The sequence below is a fragment of the Schistocerca nitens genome, chromosome 7 (genome assembly GCF_023898315.1).
Source record: "Schistocerca nitens isolate TAMUIC-IGC-003100 chromosome 7, iqSchNite1.1, whole genome shotgun sequence".
NCBI classification, from domain to species: Eukaryota; Metazoa; Arthropoda; class Insecta; order Orthoptera; family Acrididae; genus Schistocerca; species Schistocerca nitens.
In genome coordinates, this window is record NC_064620.1 from 117,143,624 (window position 1) to 117,168,546 (window position 24,923).

At 41.4% G+C, this 24,923-nt stretch overlaps 1 protein-coding gene across 1 annotated transcript in view; it reads left to right on the plus strand.

Moving 5' to 3' along the window:
- The window catches only part of LOC126194975 (proteasome subunit beta type-5-like), a 62,901-nt gene extending 61,434 nt beyond the window's left edge, over window positions 1-1,467 (plus strand). The window contains exon 5 of the mRNA XM_049933381.1: window positions 1,309-1,467. Within this exon, the coding sequence (XP_049789338.1) occupies window positions 1,309-1,409 (101 nt within the window). The 3' untranslated portion in view covers window positions 1,410-1,467. The remainder of the gene's footprint in view (window positions 1-1,308) is intronic.
- The last annotated feature ends 23,456 nt before the right edge of the window (window positions 1,468-24,923 follow it).

A 24,923-nucleotide genomic window follows, 5' to 3' on the forward strand; every position in this document is an offset into this window, starting at 1 on the left:
TGTCCAATGTTTACGCTTCTTACACCAAGCGAGGCATCGTTTGGCATTTACCAGCATGATGTGCGGCTTATTAGTAGGCGCTTGACAATGAAATCCAAGTTTTCTCACCTCCCATGTAACTGTCTTAGTACTTGGAGTGGATTCTGATGCAATTTGTAATTCCTGTACGATAGTCTAGATAGATGTCTGCCTTTTACGCATTATGACCTCTTCAGCTGTTGGCGGTCTCTTGCAGTCAGCAGACGAGGTCGGCCTGTACACTTTTGTGCTGTACGTGTCCCTTCACGTTTCCACTTCACTATCACATTGGAAACAGTGGACCTAGGGATGTTTAGGAATGTGGAAATCTTGCGTACAGACATATGACACAAGTGACACCCAATCACCTCACCATGTTTGAAGTCCGTGAGTCCCGCGGAGCACCCCGTTCTGCTCTCTCATGATGTCTAATGACTACTGAGGTTGCTGAAAAACATATAGTTGGGGGGGGGGGGGGGGTCCGGATACTTTTGATCACATAGTGTATCTGGTCTCTTTCTTGAAGTACTATTTTAAAAAAGACTTTCCAGAAGGTATAAAAGAGTTTTTACTAAATGAGAAAATTTGTTTATTGCTTCTCTCTGTTTGATTAAAAACAAGAAATACCAATTTGGAGCACTTTCAGTTTCAAATATAAAAACACAAAATCATCTGACTTTCTGATACTAATTATACAGTATTTGCTACTACCTGTTTATCTGTGATGTAGGGTGTTTGTACTACAGACTGCTGAATCTAACAATATGTTTCTCCTTTTAAAGTTATTTCTTGTTTATCACTACAGCTAGTAGACACTTATGACATTTCAGTGAATCAAAATTAACAGAATGATGGGCATTGGCAAGTATGTGTGAGGAAACACACTATGGCCAGTGTTCCTATACATAATATAAACTAACAGCCATATCTGTGTTATTTTTTCTTGTGTTTTGTTGTACCAAAATGTGTGTGTGTGTGTGTGTGTGTGTGTGTGTGTGTGTGTGTGTGTGTGTGTGTGTGTGTGTTTCTATTCTAATGATTGGCTGTTTGGCCAAAAGCTTTGTTTGAAAGCCTTTTTGTTGTGCCTATCTGTGACTCAGCATTTGCGCTATATGGTGAGTAGCAGCTATCTTTTTCATAATATATAAAAAAGACACACACATATTGTTTACATTCACGTTCAAAACAAAACAAATTGCCTTGAAAATACTATGCTTTGTACTGTCTTGTTTTTTGTTTCAAATATAAATATTATCAAATGTCTGTTCAACACTTTGATATTCATTGCAGTGTACCACATGAAGAGTACTGGCTGGGAGAACATTTCCAATGAGGACTGCAAAGAGCTGCATTATAAATTTAAAGAGGAAAAAGAAAGTCTTGTTCATTAACTCTGTTTTACAAGTTGTATCGTGAAATTGTGTAAATAAAAGACACATTTTGTGCAAATGTCCTGTCCTCATCAATACTGGTGAACATACTTTAATATAAGACTTCTGCTGGCCTGTAAAGTCACAAAGTTGCCTATAAATTGTAGTACTCCTGTCCGGATTCAGTTTCTCCTTGAGATCCTTCTATTGACTGTTTTAACTGATGACACTGTCTTTGATGCTTGGATAATGTGTGCTGGGTAACTAAATGGGTTAGCCCTTAAACTGTGGACTTTCACTCTGATATGACCCATTCGGGTCGAGGTTGGAAGCAGGGGTGGTATAAGAATGAACTAAAACAGTATTTTGGTTGGGGAGATGGTAGAATAGCACACTGAGAAGGCTAGGAAGCATTCTGGAGAGGATATTCCACATTTTTAGGCGCTATAATCAACACCCTGGCAGAAACAGGGATCAATCAAGTGTTTTATTATAAATGACAAGGCCTTCTTTTTTGAATGCTCAGCAACTCTGCTTGGAAAAAACAGGGTAGGGAGATCTGTTTGAGTACCAGTTGCGGCAGTGGTACATGAAGAGCCTGGGGTTAAGCCTTCAGGCTGTATGCTGGAGGTGACGTGCAGAGATCTTTTCAGTGGGAACTTCATAATTATAAGTAGTGAATGTTGTGCTGAACAATTTTTATTAAGACAATAACAATATTGTAAAAAAATGGAATTGCTGCATGTAAGCCAAAATAGATGATAAAGTCACATTGAAATTGACTGGTAGACGGGGCTAGTGTGCTGTTGCTGTAGCAGTAGAGCCTGGAGCTCTGGGTTGGAAACCTAACAGTCATTAGTATGGCGAACAAAGCAAACATAGAAACTCAGATTGTAGCAAAAAGGCATTGCATAGTTTGACATAATGTAAGGTGGCCAAAAATAGTCAAGATATTAATGCAATGAGAGGTAATGTGAACTAGGCCGTCTGCCAGCAGTGAACGATCATGCAGAATTTTCCCTTGTTCACTCCAGTGCTGATATAGATGGCACAGAAAGGGTGGTGTCACTAGAGTCCATGTGGCTGGGGGGCAATGTCTGTCACAGTCCTAGACATGGGACAGTCATTGGGAACTCCATTGTGGTAGAAATGAGATCTTATATCACCACATTCGTCTCCTCTTAGTGGAGCTAAATCAGGAGAGGTGTAGTCGACAGGATAATGCCAAGGGACTCTGAGAGTGTTGCGGCAGTGATGATGGTGCCGATATTGAGTCTTGCATTGTCTAAGTGTCTACACAGCTTCCTGGCTGTATTGTATGTAATGCAACAACAGTTGAATTTTAGCAGCTGTAGGAGCAGTAGTGTGCACAACTGGTAAAGAGGCAACAGCATCGGATGTGGTGACCACTGCATTGTGGGAAGCAGGTTTTGTTGCTGCAGATGGAGCTGGTGGTTATCACTATTTCACGTGTTCAGGTGGTTTTGCTGCCGAGTGAGCCGTGTGCCTTCAGTACCAATAGCAAAAAAGTGCTAAAGACCGTGACTGGTGTGCCACCCACACAGAAGCCAGAGTTATACCGGGTCTGTTGGCTTTGGACATCCTCCGATAGCAACTGGTCTTCCTCTAATCATCTTGTTCCCAAAAAGGATGGCTCCTTACGCATGTGCGGGGACTACAGGTCCCTTAATGCCCACACCATTATCGATAACTACCCCATACCACATATTCAAAATTTCATGCAATTGCTTCATGGCTCTACTTTTTTCTCCATATTAGATTGCTCCAAAGCATATCACCAGATTCCTATGTATCCACCGGATATTCCAAAGATGGCTATCATCACACCCTTTGGCCTACTTGAATATTGTTACATGCCTTATGGATTGAAAAATGATGTGCAGACATGGAAATGGTTCATTGATTCCATTTTGCTCCCTCTGCCTTTTGGTTACACTTACTTAGACGATATCCTTATCTTTTCTTCCTCCACTGAGGAGCATCAAGTTCACCTCGCCCCCATTCAGTTTGGCCCTCACTGCCAATGGTGTGGTGACCATCCATGATAAATCTCAACTATGTTCCACATCCATTACCTTCCTCGGCCATTCTGTCTCTGCTGACGGTCTCCGACCAATGAGTTCTCATGTTGAAATCCTACTTGAGACTTCCTCTCCCCCGAAGATTATGCTCAACTCCGTCATTTTCTGGGTGTGGCAAACTTTTACCGCCGCCATATTCCTCAAGCTGCCTCCATCCAAATGGCCCACACTGGCAAGAACACCACTGGAAAACAGAAATTGGAGTGGACACAACCTATGCTCAATGCTTTTGGTAACCTTAAAACTGCACTAGCCAAAGCCGTCACACTCACCCATCCTGACCCTGATCACGACTGATGCCAGTGACTCGGCTGTGGGCGCCGTTTTACAGCAGCACACCACCGGCTCCACCCAGTCCCTCCACTTCTTTTCCAAGAAACTGACTAAGAACCAGTGCAAGTGGTAGGCATTTGACCATGAGCTGCTTGCAGTGTACAAGGTGATTAAACATTTTTGTAGTGACCTTGATGGGCAACCCTTCACAATCTATACCGATCACAAGCCACTCATGGATGCTATTCATAATCCAGCTAAAGATCTTCTGCCCATGCATTTCCGCCATATGGACTAAATCTGTCAGCACTCTTCCGATGCACTCTATATCTATGGCATGGAGAACATTGTGGCAGATGACCTTTCCACATCTGTGTGCTAACCGCACCACTGGATCTGGAGGAGCTCCCCCCAACTAAAAGCCAACAACGATGATATACAGCAACTAAGATCAGACAAGGGTTCATCGCTCTCTGTTTAGCCCTATATACTACCTGGTTCAGCAATCCCTGTCCTTTGTGACACCTCTATGGGCACACTTTGCCCCCTGGTCCCTGCCGCCCTTCACCATAGGGACTTTACTGCCTTGCATGGCTTAGCTCACACTGGGACACGGGTCATGACACATCTGGTTACGGATCGCTTTGTCTGGCCTGGTGTGAAGCGCAACTGTTGCACTTGGAGCTGTGTGTGCATTCCGTGCCAGTGCAGCAACATCGGCAGGCACGCCCAACCTCCTCTGGGCAAGTTTGATATCCTGAAGGGGCGTTTCCAGCACGTCCATATCAACGTCGTTGGTCCCCTTCCTCCATCCAAGGACTACAGATATGTTATCGGTCATCGACCGTGTGACCGACTGGGTTGATTCAGTCCCCCTTACTGACATCACGGCACGTTGTAAGTGTGCTCCCAGATCAATGAATTCCGCACCCAGAACGATGACTTACGTGCACATGGACGGCATACCAAATATCACCTGTCTATCACGGCCGAGACCGTCGCCCATTCTTTTGTCTCAACGTGAGTTGCTCGCTTCGGCTGTCCCCTATCTCTCACCACCAACCAGGGACGCCAATTTGAGTCTGCCGTATTTGCGAAACTCTGTGGTGTCGCCAAGTTTCATACCACAGCTTAACACCTGCAGGCAAACGACCTCATTCAGCGGTGGCACCGTACCTCAAGGCTACCCTAGTGTGCCTCAGAGGCCTATGGTTGGAGGCCTTTCCTTGGATACTCCTAGGTATTTGCTCAGCTCGTAAAGGAGATCTTAATGCTTCACTCAGAGGTTCTGTATGGCAAGCCTCTCCTTCTTCCCACCGACTTTGTTGGGGATTCACCTTCTGCCGCATCCGAGGGTCTCCCCATTCCGGTCAAACATGTGCACATGCACGTCACACACACCCCTGCCCTGCCCCCCCCCCCCACCCCCCCACCCCCCCGATGTGTTCGTCCACAAGGACCTAGCTACTTGCGACTTTGTGATGTTGCAGGATGACTGTGCGGACAGCCCTCCAGCCACCCTATTCAGGTCCTCATCATGTGCTACATCACGGTACCAACATGTTCGTCATCCACCTCCACGGACGGCCCCAGACAGTCTCAGTTGATAGACTTAAAGCAGCGTGGTCCCTGAATGACAATCTTCCTTCTGACACTGCTGTCCTGCCTTCGGCTGATTCATCTCTAACGTCACCTCTCACATGCAGCCGTTGGGACCACCGGGCTGCAACACTACCGACACTGCCACCCCCACTTCCCGCACTGGCTGCCACCTACAACTGCTGTGTTAACACAAAGATTATGACTTCATCTCGTGAGCCTTCTCTCCACTGTGGTCCACACTGCAGGGGAGTGGTGGAGGGGGGGGGGGGGGGGGGGGGCTCTGTGGCATCTCTGGCACACAGTGCCCTATCTTTTGCACTTTCTTTCTTTGGGCTAGTTTTGTTCTTGTGTGAATTTTCGGCGTGCAGATGTGTAACAACTGTTCTTTGTTATATGTACGAGTGACCAATAAATGTGTATTCAATATTAAGTGGGTTATCTCTCAACTAATCTTCTGTGATAACCACAAACACGTAAACTGCTTCTTCTGCACATGTTAAATAGTAGATTGTCAGACTTTCAATATATTGGAAGTCGATAACCAAGAAGAAAGCATGGGCTGAAATTATATTAGCTATAGAAACAGAAGAAGAAGTGGAAAACCACAAAAAAGAGGAAATGGATCTGAGATTGATTAAAGAAAAATGTGCAACTGATCACATGTTAATTTACTGACTAAAACCAGAATCGTAAACTCGAAAGATTTCATAAATTATTTTCCAATGAATTCTGCATCATACGACAAGTTATTAGTGTTGATACGAGGTGAAATAAAGAACAAAAAATGCCTGCCATGTAACTTCAAACTGAGGCACTACACATCAGTCGTAGGACCAGAAGCCCTATATGCCATGGAATGTCTTTCCATGAACCGGAGAGTTCTGATGGAGAAATAGGAAGTCAGAGAGAGGAGAATCCTCAGGAAGATCTGAGGCCCAATAGAAGAAGATGGGGATTTCAGAAGGCAACATAATTTGGAGCTCTACAAACATATCGAGAGGCTCTCTGACTGTGCAAGAAAGAGAAGAGTAGCTTTCTATAGCCATGTTGCAAGATTGCCTCCAAACAGATTAGCCAATCATCTGTTCACCTTCTGGCAAAACAAGAAGATTCGCACCATTTGGCTAACAGAAACTGAAAAGGACATTAAAGAAATGGGAATAACTGACCTCCAGAACAGGCAGTCTGTGAGATGTACCCTGAATTTAGTCCAAAGATTTAAAGAAAAGCCCTGAAGGAAAGCTACCCCCTGGACAGAAGAAAGGAAGGGGTTACATTGGCAGAGGATGTGACGGTACTGGCCAAACATCAAAGCTCAACAGTTGAACAAGCATGGTCCAAAATTGGCCCATTTGAAACTAGAAGGAGCAAGAACAAAGTACATTAATGAGTGGGGTAATCACATTAAAAAAGAGATTAAGCGTAACTTCAAGATGTCTGGTGAGAGAAAGTTCATTCTTACGCTCTCAAGTTTAGTTACGTAATATTAGCAAGCACAATTAGTTAAATTCTGTGGAAAACTATGAAGCAGTTAATTGTGGGTATATGATGTATTTATATGATGAATTTTTCGAAATGGGAGAGTTTTTAAAAACTGCAATGTAACACAACAATCTATACTATATTTTAAAATTAATGAATAAGAAACGTCATAGAGAGTTCTCCATTAATGTTTTTATAGACCAAGATAAATGTAATCAGATAAAAACTTTTCCTGTTAAGAATGGTCTGTCTGATCATGATGCACAGCTAGCTACAGTATATGACATAGCTGCATACAGTAATGCAAAATAGTGTAGTCAGTCAACAATTTAAATATTGCAAATTTTAGGGAAAGCTTGCAACAGTTGCAGTACTGGGATGAGGTGCACAGGGAACCTGATACTAATTTAAAATTCAACCTGTTTTATGATATCTTTGTGAGTATATTTGAAAACTGTTTCCTAAGGAAACAGTGAAGCATAATTGTAAGAAACCATCTAAAAAGCCATGGCTTACTAAAGGAATAAAGAAATCTTGTAAACAGAAAAAGGAAATGTATCTTATAGCTAAGGAGTAACGATCCGCAAGCAGTCGAACAGTACAAAAACTACTCGACAGACCTCTCTGCCCAAACTCTTTGCCTTTATATATGTCTGTGTGAGTGTGTGTTTGTGTTTTTGTGTGTGTGTGTGTGTGTGTGTGTGTGTGTGTGTGTGTGTGTGTGTGTGTGTGGGCGCGCGCGCGCGCATATACCTGTCCCTTTTTCCCCCTAAGGTAAGTCTTTCCGCTCCCGGGATAGGAATGACTCCTTACCCTCTCCCTTAAAACCCACATCCTTTCGTCTTCCCCTCTCCTTCCCTCTTTCCTGATGAAGCAACTGTGGATTGCGAAAGCTTGATATTTGTGTGCGTGTTTGTGTGTTTTTTATTGTATCTATCTACCAGCGCTTTCCCGTTCGGTAATTGACAGCATCTTTTTTAATATATTTTTTCCCATGTGGAGTGTTTCTTTCTATTAAACTCAATGAAAAGTTTGCTAACAAAAAGTCAGAAGTAGAAAATATTTTTAATAACCATTTTGTAAATGTTGTAGAGAAAATATGATCCAGCTGTTAATTAAAAAATGCAAGGCAATACCTATGCAATTTGATAAAACTGAAATTCAACCCCCTCTCCCACTGAAATTAGGAAAACAATAAATTCACTCAAAAGTTAAAACTTGCATGGAATTGGTGGCATTTCCATCAGAGTACTAAAAGGTTGTTCCCAAGAGATGAATAGGATTCTCAGCCACATGTGTAGTAGCTCAGTAAAATAGGGCATTTTTTCAGATAGAATGAAATATGCTAGTGTTACACCATCACATAAAAAGGGGATAGGCCTTATGCTAACAACTACTGCCCAATCTCAATTCTGACAGATTTATCCAAAATTCTTGAATAAAAATGTATTCAACAGTAGCTTCACATATTTGTAAAAATGAAATACTAACAAAATGTCAATTTGATTTTCAGAAAAGCTTTTTAAGAGAAATTGGTATATGTGCTTTCATTGATCAAATTTTAAATGCTCTTAATAACCAAACATCACCCATTGGGATATTATGCGATCTTTCAAAGTCTTTTTACTATGTGAATCATTGGATTCTTCTAGATAAGCTTAAGTACTGTGGTATGAGTGGGACAGTGCACAAATGGTTTATTTGTATTTAACTGGAAGAATAGAGAAGGTTGAAATTAACAGTACAGATAGTCTGGAAAGAATCAGCAGAGTCCTCCAACTAGAAGGTATGAAGAATGGTATCCCATAGGGTTCAGTCTTGGGTCCCTTATTGTTCTTAATATATATTAATGACTTCCACTCTATATTCATGAAGATGCAAAGCTAGTTCTTTTTGCTGATGATACAAGTATAATAATCACACCCAACAAACAAGAATTATATGAGGAAATTGTAAATAATCTCTCTCACAAAATTAGTAAGTGGTTCTCTGCAAATGGGCTGTCACAAAATTTCTAGAAAACCCCATTATATACAATACTGCACATTAAATGGCATAACACCATTGATAAATGTAGACTTTGAACAGAAGTCTGTGGTTGAGGGAGAATATTCAAAATTTCTGGATGTGTGCATTGTATTATAATTTATTATTATTTTTGATTGTTCCCTTTTAAGAGAGCGACTGAACTTGAGTAGTCATGATTTCTTCTTCTTTCTTTGTTCTTCCTAAATTCTCTTCATACGTTCACTACGTTCTCTCTTGTGATCTTCCGACCATCTTTTTCCCGTTCTGTTCTCCATGTGTTCTTGTTTACATGTGTGTTTCTTTATGATATTAGTAAACTGTTCTCTATTGTTTATGTTGTCTTGTGTGATCCCCAGTTCTTTAATGTCTTCTTCTGTTTCAGTGATCCACTTTGTCTTGTTTTTGCTCTTGTTTACTATCTCAAAGATTTGCCTTGTGAGCCTGTTTTTATTCATTCTGCTGATAGGTCCATAAAATGTTATCCTTCTCTTTCCAATGGTGTCTGTTCTTGTTTCTATGCCTTTGTAAAACTCTCTAGTTGGCCTCTTCATTTAAATTCCTTCCTAAAACACTGGTACATATTTTTTCCTCAGAATTTTCTTTCCTGCTTTTCAATCTCTATGATCTTCGTATGACCATGAATCACTGTAGTTTCTGCAGCATAAAGTGCTTCTGGTGGGACTACTGTGTTGTAATGCCTTAGTTTCACATTGACAGAAATAAATTTCTTATTCTAGTGATTCCAAGTGAGCCATTGTATTATAATAATAATAATAAATGTGATATATAATTGAAATAGAAAAAACCGAGGGGTAATACAATTGCATTATTAGTAAATGTTCTGCGTGTATGAAATTGTGCTATTCTTCATTCACTTTACCTTGCATTGCTTCTTTATTATTTGTGTGTATGTGTGTGTGTCCATCACTATATATATTTTAATTATATTTGTCATCTGAAAGCTCTTATACTTCCATTAATCTTATGAAATAGGACCACATACTTCCTCTCCTAACTCCAAGGACACCAGTGCCCCTCAAGATGAAGCAAATCCTCCCAACTTGCCTCCACTTCACTTCAATAAAAATATTTAATACTGTTGTTAAGTCTTCTCTTATTCAGAATCACATATAATACAAAACACTCATAGCACATCATACTTCAAGCAATACATCTTAACCATCCTTCTACATACAAGAGAGGGAATCAAAATCATTTACCATATACCTACGCAAAGGCCCCCACATAGCACAGTAAATTGACATGGTATGGAGACGTACAGTGTTTTTCATTGTACATATTTATATTTAAATTTGCTAATAGAGTTCCATGCCCTTTATTTGTCAGCTTCTCTTTTATTTGATGGAAGGGATACGTCATCTTATGTATGTTTAAGTTCTACAAGAAATGGAAAGCTTACATACATGATATGATAGTTAATTACATATCTGAATTTAGCGCGCTGACAATAGTGTTCAGTTTGCTTCAGCCTCACTGCCAGGTTTCACATTTGTGCATTAGTAGGTTTGGCGGCTAAGGATAAGCCACTAACAGTCAGTATACTAGTTGCTACCATCGCACACGCCTGCACTCATTTTCCTAGTGTTAATTTCACATTCAGTGTCACACTTTCACCTGAGTATTATATATTAAAGAATGGCCGTGGCATTTGCCTTCATTCTGGGTGTAGTGTGCGTGTGCTTATTGTTCAAAATCTGATGCTGTGGCAGAAGATCTCCATTCTTATGTCCCGGGCATCATTATTACCCGTTTTACTTGGTCGCATTTTCAGCAGAGAGAACCCTGGCCAACAGCATCCGTTGATGAGGTAAGTACTGGCGTGAACAACTATAGATCAGTTATTAATGTATCAGGCGTTGTGAGACACAATACTCAGTGATTACTTCATATGTTAATGTCATCACAATTTCCAATGAAAATTCATACAAGTATTGTTGCAACAAAATATGATGGCTTATACCTGTGGTTGACATTCCAACCATCACTTATACTACAAACATAAATTTCTTAAGTTTTAAAACATCATAAATTTTCATTAACTGGGTTCTGTTACTACAGTTTGTTTGTTGTTCACATCACATATACAAGTTAATTCCATAACACATTATTATGGCACAATACAAGCATATGATACATTTGCGAATTTTTAACATTGTGCAGCCCTGTCAGCAACTGTGATAATGGAACATGTAACACGTCAGCCTCAGTTGCAAATAGAAACCAATCTTTACCCAGGTTTCAGCCAAAATAATTTGGCCTCCTTCAGAAGCCAGTGACACTAAACTAGTGCATGCCAAAGTTTGGCCATGTCGAGTATAAAACTGTAGCACTGTAGTAACCACTCATAAATCTACATTACTTTGGCTGAAGAGAGACAGCAAGCCCCACTGCGCGGACGAGATCAGTAGGCGGCAGCTGTGTACCGAGCATCGCTGATGGTCATGTGCAAGTGTGCGTGGAAATATAGATACATAACGGTAGCTACCTTTACACTAGGACTTGTATTAATATAACCATTAAAACCTTTAATGGCGTAATATGTAAAAAAAAAACCTTACTTCTGAGGAGAACGATGCCCCTATAACAGATTTCGATCCCGTAAGAAAGACTAGCTATTACTTGGCAAAATTATTTCTCAATTTTGAATACATTGCTCATACTTTACCTGGTTAATTAATAAATGTGTGTGTGGCTATTTACAGGAATGATCTGTAATATCAGTATGACTAAGCAGCAATAAAGGCAACAACACTTAAAAACTTAAAAGTAGATGAATTTGAATTAACATACTATTAGTAGCGGTACTGAAGGTAGCATTAACAAAAATTTCATGGGGTAGTTAGAAACTGGGTAAGCCTAGCAGAACATACAGGTGGGTACTTAACATGATGTAACACGTTAATCATGGCACTAAAAAGGTGTTATAATGTCATGTTTAACAAATATATTTCAGAACGACACAACACATAAGTCACAGAGTAAGTTGACAAGCAAGACATGTGTACACGTTAGCATTCAAATGAGCCCTGAGTCCCAGTCTAGCGGCCGCTGCTCGGCTGGCCGCTTAGGTGACACAGCTGCTGCGTGGCTGGCAGACAGCACCGCACGTAGAGGACGCGCGTAATTGTGCGGCGGCGCTTTGAATGATCGGCGAGTCACAACACTTTTCCCTCCTTTGAAATTGTTGGACTGGTCTTGATGGAGGTGTCCTGGAGATGGCTAACATCCATAGGCGTTGTTTGACTCACCGTAAAGTTTCGAGGAGGCGGCTTCCCGTACGGACGGAAGTGTCCCCGATAACGGGTCGAGATGACAGGAGACGTAGGGGTCGAATCTGCTGGGGCCCCCTGCACCAATCTGCCCGTTGCAGCAAGTCCAGTTGATATAACAGGAGACATGGGCGATGTGTCGGCGTCCGTTGGAGGAGGAGGAGGCGAGTAGATTTGCTCTGACAGAGGATGGTCATCCGGTTCCTGCATGGGCACGTCTCCTGGTGGCGTCCGTTCTTGTGCTGGCATCGCGATGACGGTGAGAGGGCTGCGTTGAGTGTATCGAGAGATGCCAAGATCCCAAGCGTCAGGTAGGGCCAAAAGTGGTGTAACAGCATTCGGAACAGGCGTTGCTGGCACACGAGGCCGAAGCTGGTCCGAATGACGCACTGCAACACCCGTGTCCGTCTGGATTTCATACAGGCGTCTGCCACGGTGTCTTAAGATGCGGCCTGGGCTCCATTTTGGCCGCCTGCCATATCCCCGTACCCAGACGAGTTCGTCGGCGGTGAACCGGCCAAGGGAAGGCACCCGTGGCCGTGAGGTGGGAGGCCGCAGCAGATCAAGTAGCATGCGGGGCTGTCGGCCATGTAAGAGCTTAGCCGGGCTGTGGTCGCCCATGGGGGTGAAACGGTAAGACGCCAGAAACTGGAGAAGCGCATCATCATCAGCAGCAGAAGAAGATGTCAGAAGTTTCCACATCTGAGCCTTAAATGTGCGGACCAGTCGTTCAGCCTCACCATTCGATTGTGGATGGAACGGCGGGGCCGTGACATGCATAACGCCGTGACGAGCACAAAAATCCGCAAATTCGGAAGAGGCAAATTGTGGACCATTATCAGTAACAAGAGTAGAGGGGAGGCCTTCCGAAGAAAAAATGCTGCGAGAGCACTGGTGGTTGCCGCGGTGGTAGGCGATGTGCAACGGACAATGAAAGGAAAGTTAGAGTAGGCGTCAATTCCGAGGAGCCAATAAGTACCTAAAAAGGGTCCCGCAAAGTCAGCATGAATGCGCTCCCAGGGCTTCTCGGACGAAGGCCACGGTGACAAAGATGACTTCGGGGCAGCGGCCTGTGACGCACAAGGGCCGCAGGCAGCGACCATGTGTGCTATTTCAGTCGATGCCAGGCCAGTACACATGATGGCGCGCCAGAGATTTTGAGCGAGACACACCCCAGTGCCCTTGGTGAAGGAGGCGCAAGACCGAAGCACGCAAAGACGCAGGTACCACGACACGCGGCGAAGCATTGTCAGTGGAGAGGAGGATAACACCATCCCCAGCCGTGAGGCGGTAGCGCAAAGTGTAGTAGTTCCGCAACGGATCAGAAGTCTTAGTGGACGGGCGATCTTGCCAACCCTTCTGAATACAGCGTAAAACCCGGGAGAGGGGTAGGGTCAGAACTCATAGCAGCCGCCAGCCTGTCCCCAGTGATGCGGAACCCGTCCACAACCCGCTGCTCGGCAACATCCAGGTGGAAACACAAACATTCGTCCCTATCGAATGCTAGATCAGGACCCATGGGAAGGCGATACAGAGCATCAGCATTTGCATGTTGAGCCGTTGGCCAGAAATGAATCTCATAATTGAAACGAGACAAGTAAAGAGCCCAACGCTGGAGGCGGTGTGCAGCCTTGTCGGGAAGTAATGTTGATGGATGAAACAAGGAAACAAGTGGTTTGTGATCCGTTACAAGATGAAATTTTGAGCCATAGAGAAAAACACCAAACTTATGAAGAGCATAAATAATGGCCAAAGCTTCTTTTTCAATTTGAGAATACTTTTGATGGGCATCTGTGAGCGTTTTGGAGGCATAAGCAATGGGTTGTTGCGAACCGTCAGAAAAACGGTGCACAGGGACTGCACCGACCCCGTATTGAGAGGCGTCTGTGGCAAGAACAAGATGTTGGCCAGGTCGATAAGTAGCCAGGCACGGGGCCTGTTTCAGCATAGTCTTCAATTTCTGGAAAGCCGCTTCGCATGACGCGGACCAGTGAAAAGGCACGTTTTTATGCAACAGGCGATGCAACGGCTGAGCCACCGAAGCAGCAGACGGTAAAAACTTGTGATAGTATGCTATTTTCCCCAAGAAGGCCTGCAGTTCCTTAACAGATGTAGGGCGAGGAAGGGCATCGATCGCAGCGACAGTTTGCTGAAGCGGACGAATACCATCCCGAGAGAGTTGAAACCCCAACTACGTGATAGATGCCTGAAAAAATTGTGATTTCTGAAGATTACACTCAAGACCGGCAGTCTGTAAGACACGAAAAAGTGTGCGGAGATTTTGAAGATGTTCTTCAGTGGTGGAGCCAGTGACAACAATGTCGTCCATGTAATTGGTACACCCAGGGACAGGGAGCAATAATTGTTCCAAGAATCGCTGAAAGAGAGCAGGGGCTCTAGTGACCCCGAATGGCAAGCGTTGGTATTGATAGAGGCCAAAAGGCGTGTTAAGGACCAGAAACTGCCGGGAAGCAGCGTCGAGAGGAAGTTGATGATAAGCTTCTGACAGGTCAATTTTAGAAAAATACGAAGCAAGACCCCTGAAGTAATGAGACGATCCAACTCCGGTTTTACCCGATCACGAAGGGCCACAGGAATGGGCCAAGCCCGAAAAAACTTAGGCCGAGCAGTGGGTTTGAGCGTGATATGAGCTTCAAAGTCGTTTGCACGGCCTGACCCAGGAGAAAAAAGGGACGAAAATGTCGACGACAAGGTATCCAGTTGAGCATAAGGAATAGCATCAGAGACAATATTGACAGTGTCATCTATGGAGAACCCAAAAACGCGAAAGGCATCGAAACCAAAAAGATTTTCTGCGTTGCTCTGGTCGACCACAAATATGGGAACAGTGCGAACGACGGATTTGTAAGATACCTCAGCATTAAACTGTCCCAAGAGAGAAATCTTCTGTTTATTGTACGTCCGTAATTGCCGAGTGACAGTTGACAGGAGTGGAGAACCAAACTGTAGATACGTCTGAGAATTAATGATAGTGGCAGCAGAACCGGTATCCACTTGCATGCGAACATCTCGACCAAGGATTTGGACAGTGAGGAATAACTTACCTGAAAGGGAAGAAGTGCAATTGACAGACAACACAGAATCAGCGTTATGTTCATGAACATCGTGTGTGCGGTCGGATTTGCAAATGGAATACACATGACCTTTCTTTTTGCAATTGTGACACACAGCCCAACATTGGGGACAATCCTCGCGTGAATGTTTCGTAAAACACCGCGGACATGAAGGAAGTTGCCGGTGGTTTTGCTGCAGTTTCTTAGCGGGTTGTTTACGGCTAGGCCGAGGCTGCGCGTGGGAGCGCACTGCGGCCACGTCGGCCGGCGGGGACGCGCCGCACGCGTCGTCAACAGCGCACAGAGGTTGTATTTCCCCGACATCACCCCACGCCTATATTTGCGCCCCAGCGGCGCGAGAAATTTCAAAAGACTGCGCAATGGAGAGAACTTCATCTAGAGTCGGTTTCGCGAACTGAAGGGCACGTTGCCAAACTTCTTTGTCGGGCGCCGACCGGATAATAGCATCCCGTACCATCGAATCGGCATAGGATTGTTTGTGAACGTCCGTAACAAATTGACACTTACGACTGAGGCCGTGAAGTTCAGCAGCCCAAGCGCGATAGGATTGATGTGGCTGTTTTTGACAACGATAAAAGGCAATACAAGAGGCTACCACATGCGTTTGCTTTTGAAAACAGACTGACAGAAGTGAGCACATTTCAGCAAAGGACAAAGATGCAGGATCCTCAAAGGAGCCAATTGCGACAACAACCGATACATTTGAGGTCAAATCCAGGAAAGGAACAGAGACTTACATGGTTGTTCGTCCTTGACATGAAATGCCAAGAAGGGCTGTCGAAGACGTTTTTCATAATCAGACCAGTCTTCCGCCGTCTCGTCGTAAGGAGGAAAAGGAGGTACAGCCAACGATGAGAAATGCCCCGCATTTGACGCCGCGACGAAATCGCGAATCGCCGCTGTTAGAAGTGTCTGCTGTTCAAGGAGATTTTGCAATAGTTGCTCGACAGTAGCCATGGAACCCTGTGGGTCAACGGTGAAAAGGAAAAAATCCACTACCTCGTCGCCAGTTGTTATAACGTCAAGTTTAACAAATATATTTCAGAACGACACAACACATATGTCACAGAGTAAGTTGACAAGCAAGATATGTGTACACGTTAGCATTCGAATGAGCCCTGAGTCCCAGGCTAGCGGCCGCTTAGGTGGCACAGCTGCTGCATGGCTGGCAGACAGCGCCACACGTAGATGACGCGCGTAATTGCGCGGCAGCGCTTTGAATGATCGGCGAGTCACAACAAAAAGTATAAAGCTAAGTGTTAGCTTTCTGAGGACCTTTTTATAAATTTGGCAGATAACACCATAAATACAATGGAACAATGTTCATGCATTTATATTGTGTCGAATTACATATTCTTAGTAAAACATAATGGTTGAGAGAAAGAAAGGCAGCAATGCCTAAATATTTTGTACTTAAATAATAAGTTAGTTTCCAGGTGTGTTAAACTGACATTGTCTACCACTGATAAATGAAAGAACAGAAGTTACCCATCAGTATCAGAAAGACTGGGCGTGCAATGCCACAGTCCTTAATTATATGAAAGTTTTTTTTGACTGACATTAGGTCAAACTTGCACTTGGGCATTTAAACATGTGTTTCTGCTTACGAATAACATTTAATAACAGTGTGATTGGACATGTAATGCCACAGTCGTAACAAAAAGTCAAGGTTACATTTGCACACTTAAATATACATTTCTGCCTATGAATGAGATGAAGAATATTGTCTCATTGCAATTACTTAATGGCAAATGGCATGATGAAGGGGTATGTATCCCACAGTCATATTCCAGATTGGATACAAGTATCCCGAATGGCTACAAGTAACAGATAATTAATATTTAACAATTGGGATGAAAGAGATCAGTCTCATGTGTTCTAACCAAGTGGGTGTGGCTGTTAGCATGTCATCTACTTAAGCAGTGACTTTACTAAGCAATTCTGGTCCTAAGAAATTGTCCAGTGCAAATATAAACATGCCTGCGCTAATGTTCAGTCCAAAAGGTAGAACACAGGATTCGTAACTTCAGCCACCACAAACAAATGCTGTGTATTTTCAACTTTCTTCGTGGAGTTTTATTTGCCAGTAGGACGCACTGGGATCGAGTATACTGAAGTATTTCGTCAAATTTGTCTGATCTTAAGCGTACTGGTACTAAAATCTTAATGATACCTCTAGCATCGAGAACTAGTCTTACTAATCCATCTGGTTTACTTACTAATAACATACAACTACAACAGGGTGAAAATGAATGTTTTATAATACCCCATTTAAACATGTGATTGATCTCTTCCCTTACTGCCTCTCGTTTTACCCATGGAATAGGATATGACATTATACAAAATATTTATATTCATAGCCTTTGATTTCTTCAGGCTCGTTACTGAAATCATTTGCATACTTAAATAATAAGTTAGAAAGTTCTTGTCGTTCCATATCATTTAGTATCTGTGATTCACTTAGTTTCTGCTCTACCATTTCCTAACTAACATCAGCACTTGCTTCTTGTTCAGGCTCAAATTTGTTTGTGAAGTTTACAGTTGGGAAGGAATATTGTACTATTAGTTTTTACTCTGGTTCGTTTTTTTTTTTTTTTTTTTTACTAAATCAACAGAAAAAAATCTGATTCTTCGCGTAAAAGTGGCATTTACCATTACTATGTCAATCTGTGTTTTGTATGTTCTAAACGTGTCCATGCCAATAAGACAATTAGCTATAAGTTCGTGAGTTATAAGAAAATTGCACTTAACTGTAAAATGTTCAATTTGTAATGGAATAAGTGCCTGATGTTTCTCCAATTTAGTCTTACTCCCTGTAGCAGTTTTGAACAGGAAACGTTGGAAATTTACCTCTCTTCTTCAGTTCACAGAAAAATGCATTTGACATTAGGCTGGTAGTTGAACCTGTATCTAAAATTAACTGTGTGCCAATATTAATTTTTTTTTCCCCCCTCCCCTTTACCGTACTCATTACCACTGGGTATGTAACTTTGCTATTGTGTGTACCATACCTGCTGCATGTTTAGATCATGCTTCACTGAGTGATTTACATAACTATGTTGTTGTTGTGCCTGATTTTCTGTTTCTCTATTTGATACAGGTCTTTCCTCATTGATTAAGTTGATAGAATCAAGCACTGACTGAAAATATTCAGTGTCATGCTCTTGTGTTGTGACAAATTTTTCTCCAATGTGCGATGTTAAATGACTTTTCAAAATATATAATATGTCTATCTGTGATATTGGGTTCATCCAGTAGTGTGTCTTGTTCAGGTATTTTTCAAAGTGCCTGTGTCAACTACAATATTTGCCACTGAATGGTGCCTGGCTAAAAACCTCACGTCTGAGTCTTTCTTGTACTGCCTCAGTCCAGTATTTGTCGAGGAAAGCTCGTTCAAATTGTATATAAGTGCTGCGACATTCGGCCACTTCAGTTGCCCATAAAAGAACGTTGCCTTGCATACATACCACAACAAACCTGATTTTCTGTGCTTCCGTCCAAATACATGGTGAAAAGCACTGATAAATACTACTAGGTTCATTCTTTTACCTTCAGTAGTGAATGCAGGAAACTGTCGATGACTCAGCAAACCTCCATCTGCAAAAATAGTTTACAGAAATGTGGCATTTTTGGTCGCATTTATGTTATTGTACTTACCTGTAATTCCGGTTGGTAATTGCTCAGGTGTTGGAGTTGTGGGTAAGTTTACATTTTGCCCTCTGCAGCTGTCACTGGTACCTGATGTAGGACTCGTAATAATTTGTGGATAAATACCGACAGGTTGTGGTTTGTTCACTGTAGCCTGTGTATTATTTACTTGCATATTTGAAGATAAAAGATTGTGTATCCTACCTTCCGCAGCTTGTAGGTGAATGTTACCTTGTTCACTATTTCATTTTCTTTTTTATGAATAGCTTTTTCTATGACATCTGTGTATAACTTACAATCGGTTACTAACCTCTCTGCAATGGTATTACTCTTATCTAATGTACCTGCGTCATCTTGACTAATGCTATCCCTTAGAATTTCATTGGTCTTCTCTCTCTCCTTCTTAGCACATGCTGAGTCAACTTCTAATATTGCTACCCTTAAAGTAAGCTTTTCTACACTATAGGTACACCTTCATAATGTTTGTTTAGTTTTGTAATAACAGTGGTTACCTTTTTTTACTGTCAAACACAACTGGTTTTGCGTGGCTTCAATATTTGTGTTCACATCGGTGATTTTCTTTATCTGTTGCTCTACTAGATCTTGATGCTCATTAAAAGTATCTACCTTCTGTTTTAACTATGTAATGTTACTGTTAACTTCAGAAAGTAGTTCATGCTTTATTTGTTTTTTTCATATCATTCAATTTTTCATCGATTTCAGAGCAAAATTTTTGGCTAAGTCATTGAACTTCTGTGAGAGCGTGTCATGCAGATCCTTGAATACTTGTTTTTGTTCTTGTTTCATTGTATTTAGATGTTGTATTACAGTGTTTTGTTGCTGTTTCACCATGTTCATATCTCGTGTCAAATTATCAATTTTGGTATTCAGATCTTGTTTCATATCACTGAAATTGGTGTTCATACGAGTAAGATAATAATGTCCATAGTAGTGCGTCAGTGGTACTATTGTGGTTGCTGTCAACTGTACTTTCCAAGTTAATGTTAGTGCTGTGAACAAGTGGTGTTTGTAATGTGTTGTTAAGAGTTATATTTTTATCGCTCTCCAATGTTTCATTCATGTGCGTTATATCACTCTGGGAGATGCATGACACTGCCTTGTCAATTGTAAACATTGTCTCATCAAGGTTATTCTGCTGGGGAGTGTCACTATCATTTGTCGCACCTGTGACACTCATCTCTGACCTCCAACTTTCTGCGGTAGGCATGCATGGCGCCTGAACTTCAGTTGTAAGATCGCGCAATTCTACACCATCTTGGCTGATTGCATTTTCGCTATTGCTATCAACAATGAACATATATTTTTCTGCCATGTTGTATGAATATGCAAAAAATAAAAATTTCACAAAAAACGGTAAAATTTCATACGTTAATTATTACACTTGGTGATACTGACCATGCAAATTATCTTAGAAGATAGATTAAGGAAAGGCAAACCTACGTTTCTAGCATTTATAGACTTAGAGAAAGGTTTTGACAGTGTTGACTGGAATACTCTTTTTCGAATTCTAAAGGTGGCAGGGGTAAAATAACACGTGTGAAAGGCTATTTACAATTTGTACAGAAACCAGATGACAGTTATAAGAGTAGAGGGGCATGTATATTGAACAAGTAGTAAAGGCAACAAAAGAAAAATTTGGAGTAGGAATTAAAATCCATGAAGAAGAGGTTTGCCGATGACACTGTAATTCTGTCAGAAACAGCAAAGGACCTGGAAGAGCAGTTAAATGGGATGGATAGTGTCTTGAAAGGAAGATATAAGATGAACATCAACAAAAGCAGGTCCAGTGCAAAGACCCCAGAGGAAGCTTGGACAAACTCTCAACAACATGCCGCAGAGCTGCACATGGCCATGTGATGCCCTACCACGCACAAAATTCCACACAGAAATGTGAAAAAAAAAGTGTATGAGCATAACACACCAAGCACGGGCTACCTACATCATTGTAGCTGTGCATGCATAGTACAGCCTGTTTCCCGGTGCACTCTGGCAACTACTCAAACGAAGACTTTAGCGACAGCAAAACACGGGAATTGATATAGTTCACAGAAGTTAGCACATCCAGTTGAAGGACCATGGAGGTAAAAATTTTCTACCTCCATGTGAAGGACGTAACGTTAGCAACAGCCCTGGACATTGCACAAGTCCCACCCATTCACCCCCCTCCACACCTATCCATATGTCCTGCCCATGGTCTGCCGCATGTTCCGACATCAAGGTTGTTAGTATCACAGATATGCCAGTCATAAAAACAACGGAGAAAATCAGTAATTAGTACGAAATTCAGTTTTTCTGATACCATTGTGAAAAGAGCATATTATTAAAGAAATAGAAATATGTATATTGAATATGTGAGTTGAAAAATTGCCAATAAAAAACAAAAATAAAATTGGAATCCATACTGTCTTTTTTAAGTCATGGGCTTTCATCTGCAGTACATCAAAAAATCTTATATTTGTTAGCTGCGGTGAGCACCAATATCCAGAAACTCATGTAGTGTAAGAAATACTGTTGGGAAATATTTATTGGTAGTAACGCCAAGGATGCAGTCTCTTATCTCGATTGTCTAAAGTCAATGTTGTGCATAAACAAGCCAAAATCGATGTCTTGATTTGTTTCTGATTACCTCATCAAAATTAAAGAATATAAGAGAGAGAGAGAATGTAGATGTGCAAAATGCAGGCAGTCACACATTTATATATGTGACATACTTCATTAGTATTTTCATGTGTAATGGATGAATTTACTTGTGAACTCTTGTGACTGTTTCTTTGAGTTCTTCTTTAGTGTTTCAGAGATTTAGAGCTATCTGTTGTTAAACATTTGTATATAATTTCGTCAGTGTCATTTCAACCCATCTTGTCCTACTTTAATGTCTGTTGGATTCAAGTTTTGACAGCAGTTGGTCACAACAGTCAAGATTAGATATCTTGTATATGACAATTTTATTGAAAGTGCATGTCAATGTTTCATTCTGACAGTGTGTTAATTGCTCTAAATATTAGCATTTCCAATTTACTGTAATGTATTCGCATAGTCTGACAACCTCCTGATAAATGACCAGGGTAGTGAGTATTCAAATGTTTTGTTTTTTATTTCATACTTTCTGACTTGCTCTACACCTATGAGAATCATTTCATTTTTGGGCCTATGGAACGAAAACTGAAACTAATCTGAACTTAATAATTTGGATGTGAATGTAAGAAACATGTTAGCAGAATGGAATGGTGTGAAACAAGTACTACATAGGTTTTTTATGGCCAAAACCAATGTTCTTGATTGCATTGCTAAAGTCTTTTTCCACCCTTAAAACTGTGCAGCAAAACTTAAAACTGTGTGACACACATACACAAAGTTTGGGTTGTAGTGGCAGCAATAAAGTGAATTGGCCCCCCTGCAGAACTTCAGCCAAAATTTGTATTTTGTCACATACTGTCTGAATTCTGAAAGTCACCTCTCAGCCAGTATGTTTCTCTACATTCTCTAAGTTTTTCTCATTATTCTTTTTCCGATTGTGCTACATAAATATGCCCCAAGCATTGAGGTTACAGTTTTTCCATCACCCTGAGGTGTATTTCTTACTAAGCTATTCACCTAAATACTGGGTACTTGTGTTTAAAGAATCTGGTGTAAGTTCAGGTGCTGTCATTTTCACCTACAATTTCTGTAGAAGTTGCTGTCACAGGTGAAACCAAATCAGCAAGTGTTCAATTTTGTAATATCTGTCTTCCAACTTGGTGGAAAAGCAAGGATGCTTATTTAATGCTCACACCCGAAAATACTTAAAATTCTTCTGCACTCTTGCATGACCTTTATATATATTGCAGTTACATGACTTTGACTTGAAATCCATCTTTTTGATACGAGCAATTCTTTTTTTTTATTGTTTGCTGTAATATGATGTTACCCAATGCTATTGTACATTCCATAATATAAATGTGACATTAATTTCACTAACAAAAGTACTGATGATAGGATGTGAGGGAATATTGGGTGGCACGATGTTAAAAAAAATCTATAATGCAAATGTAAATTCCCTATCATGTCCTCTGTGTGTGTGTGTGTGTGCGTGTGTGTGTGCGTGTGTGTGTGTGTGTGTGTGTAAGTTGTTAGTTTCATTTTATTACAACAACAAATCCTGTACCATTGTAAGATGATCCCTGGATAAATAAATACAACATTGCAACCAATGAACAGTTTTCAGTTTTAAAAAAATAATTTCATGTGGATATATGTACCATGCAGACAAGATTGGAACTGGCAGATATACAGACTTACATACCATTCTATGGACGTCACCAGGCAACAACACACTGATATTAACAAAGGTTCCACTGTACCCCAGGACACCTGACTGCTGTCCAGCAACAGCCTGGAGTAGGGAGGGAAAAGGAGTAACTGATGGAAGTGAGGTCATGTTATCTAATAATGTAAAGCACTATTAATTTATTTAGCAATGATAAAATTTCCATTGCTGCACCTGTACTAGAATCACAATACAGTCCTTTAACTTGAGACATATATGTACTAATTTCATTGTTTTTGAATTTGTAAACCTGTAACTTTCCACATATTTGTCATGTACCTCCACAAATTGGTAATTTTCATCTCTTACCAGGATCATTGACTGCAGCAAATCAGGAATGTTTAAGATGAAAATGTTTTCCCATTTGTGTTGTTTACAACGATGATCCATTAATGTACAATTGCTCATCACATTCTCTCCGACTCAAACAAATAACCCTTCCTCCCCCCTCCCCTCACCCCCCACCAGCACCCCATGCCAACCTATTTTATCTTAATTAGGTTAGTTCAGCTAAGTGTCAACCTTTGCTCTCATAGGAGCTATCACCTACTTAACACTGATCCAAATAAAAATGTTTTCCACTGTTACAGTTTTTTTATGCAGAACAAAATCAGAAAGCCATTACATTACTCACTTGCATCCACAAGGGCTCTTTAGTACAACAATGTAATAACACATGCCCACATTTGTGCAATTTCATAATGTACACTGTTTTGTTTGTGTTGTCAGAGGATTCATAATATAATAGTTCATTTCAATATAAATATGTTACCACAAGAATAGCAAGTTGGAAGTTTCAGTATTGACAGATTATCCACGTAAAGTAACAAGGTAGATTGCTCTTTCTTCAGTCACCTACATATAACTAAACTGAATTATTGAAAAACTTGTGCATGTGGTCTTTCTTGTGCATATTCCCACAGAAGATCATTTTTCAGATGATGTTTTGTGTCCTCTAACCTCACACTTTCATATCCCTCGTGTACTCACATTTTTTGTTCCAGTTGTCCTGTATCAGGCAAAATTATTCACTCTGTAGCTGAGTGTGAGCTGTTTTACAAGCATTAATGGAAGATTGAAGTGTCTTTACTAGTGAATGCACTGCTCTAGATAATCAGGTACCTGCATTCAACTCCTGGCCAGTTCACAATTGTGATCTTCCATTAATGTTTCAAGTAAACATCCAACACTGGAAAGTCAATAATACTATGAAAAGGAAAGATTGATACTCTTCATAAAGATACATCCTGTTACATATAAGCTTTTGGCCAGTGACCTTTTCAGAAAGGAGAAACGCACACACATTCGCTCAAGGTAGAATACCTCATACACACAACTACTACCTCCAGCCATACTGCAACAGAAACATGTTGAACAGAATCAATAATCCAGAGCAGGGAGGGGAAGGGGGAGGGACAGTGGGATATGGGTGAGGAAACAGGGATCGGCCCTTCTGGCGTAGAGGGGGCAGGATAGGGCTGACAAGTATAGCATCGGGAGTCTGTGGGAGAGGGAGAAGACGGGGAGCAGAAAGGAGAGAAGCAGAGAAGAAAAAAAAGACCAGTGGATACAATAGCTGAGAACAGCACATAGTGTGGGTGAGGGGAGGCGAATTTGCGAGGTGACAGGACAGAGGGGGCTGGAAACAATTGGGTGGAAGATGTGGGGTCAGTAGGTTAGCTTAAGTT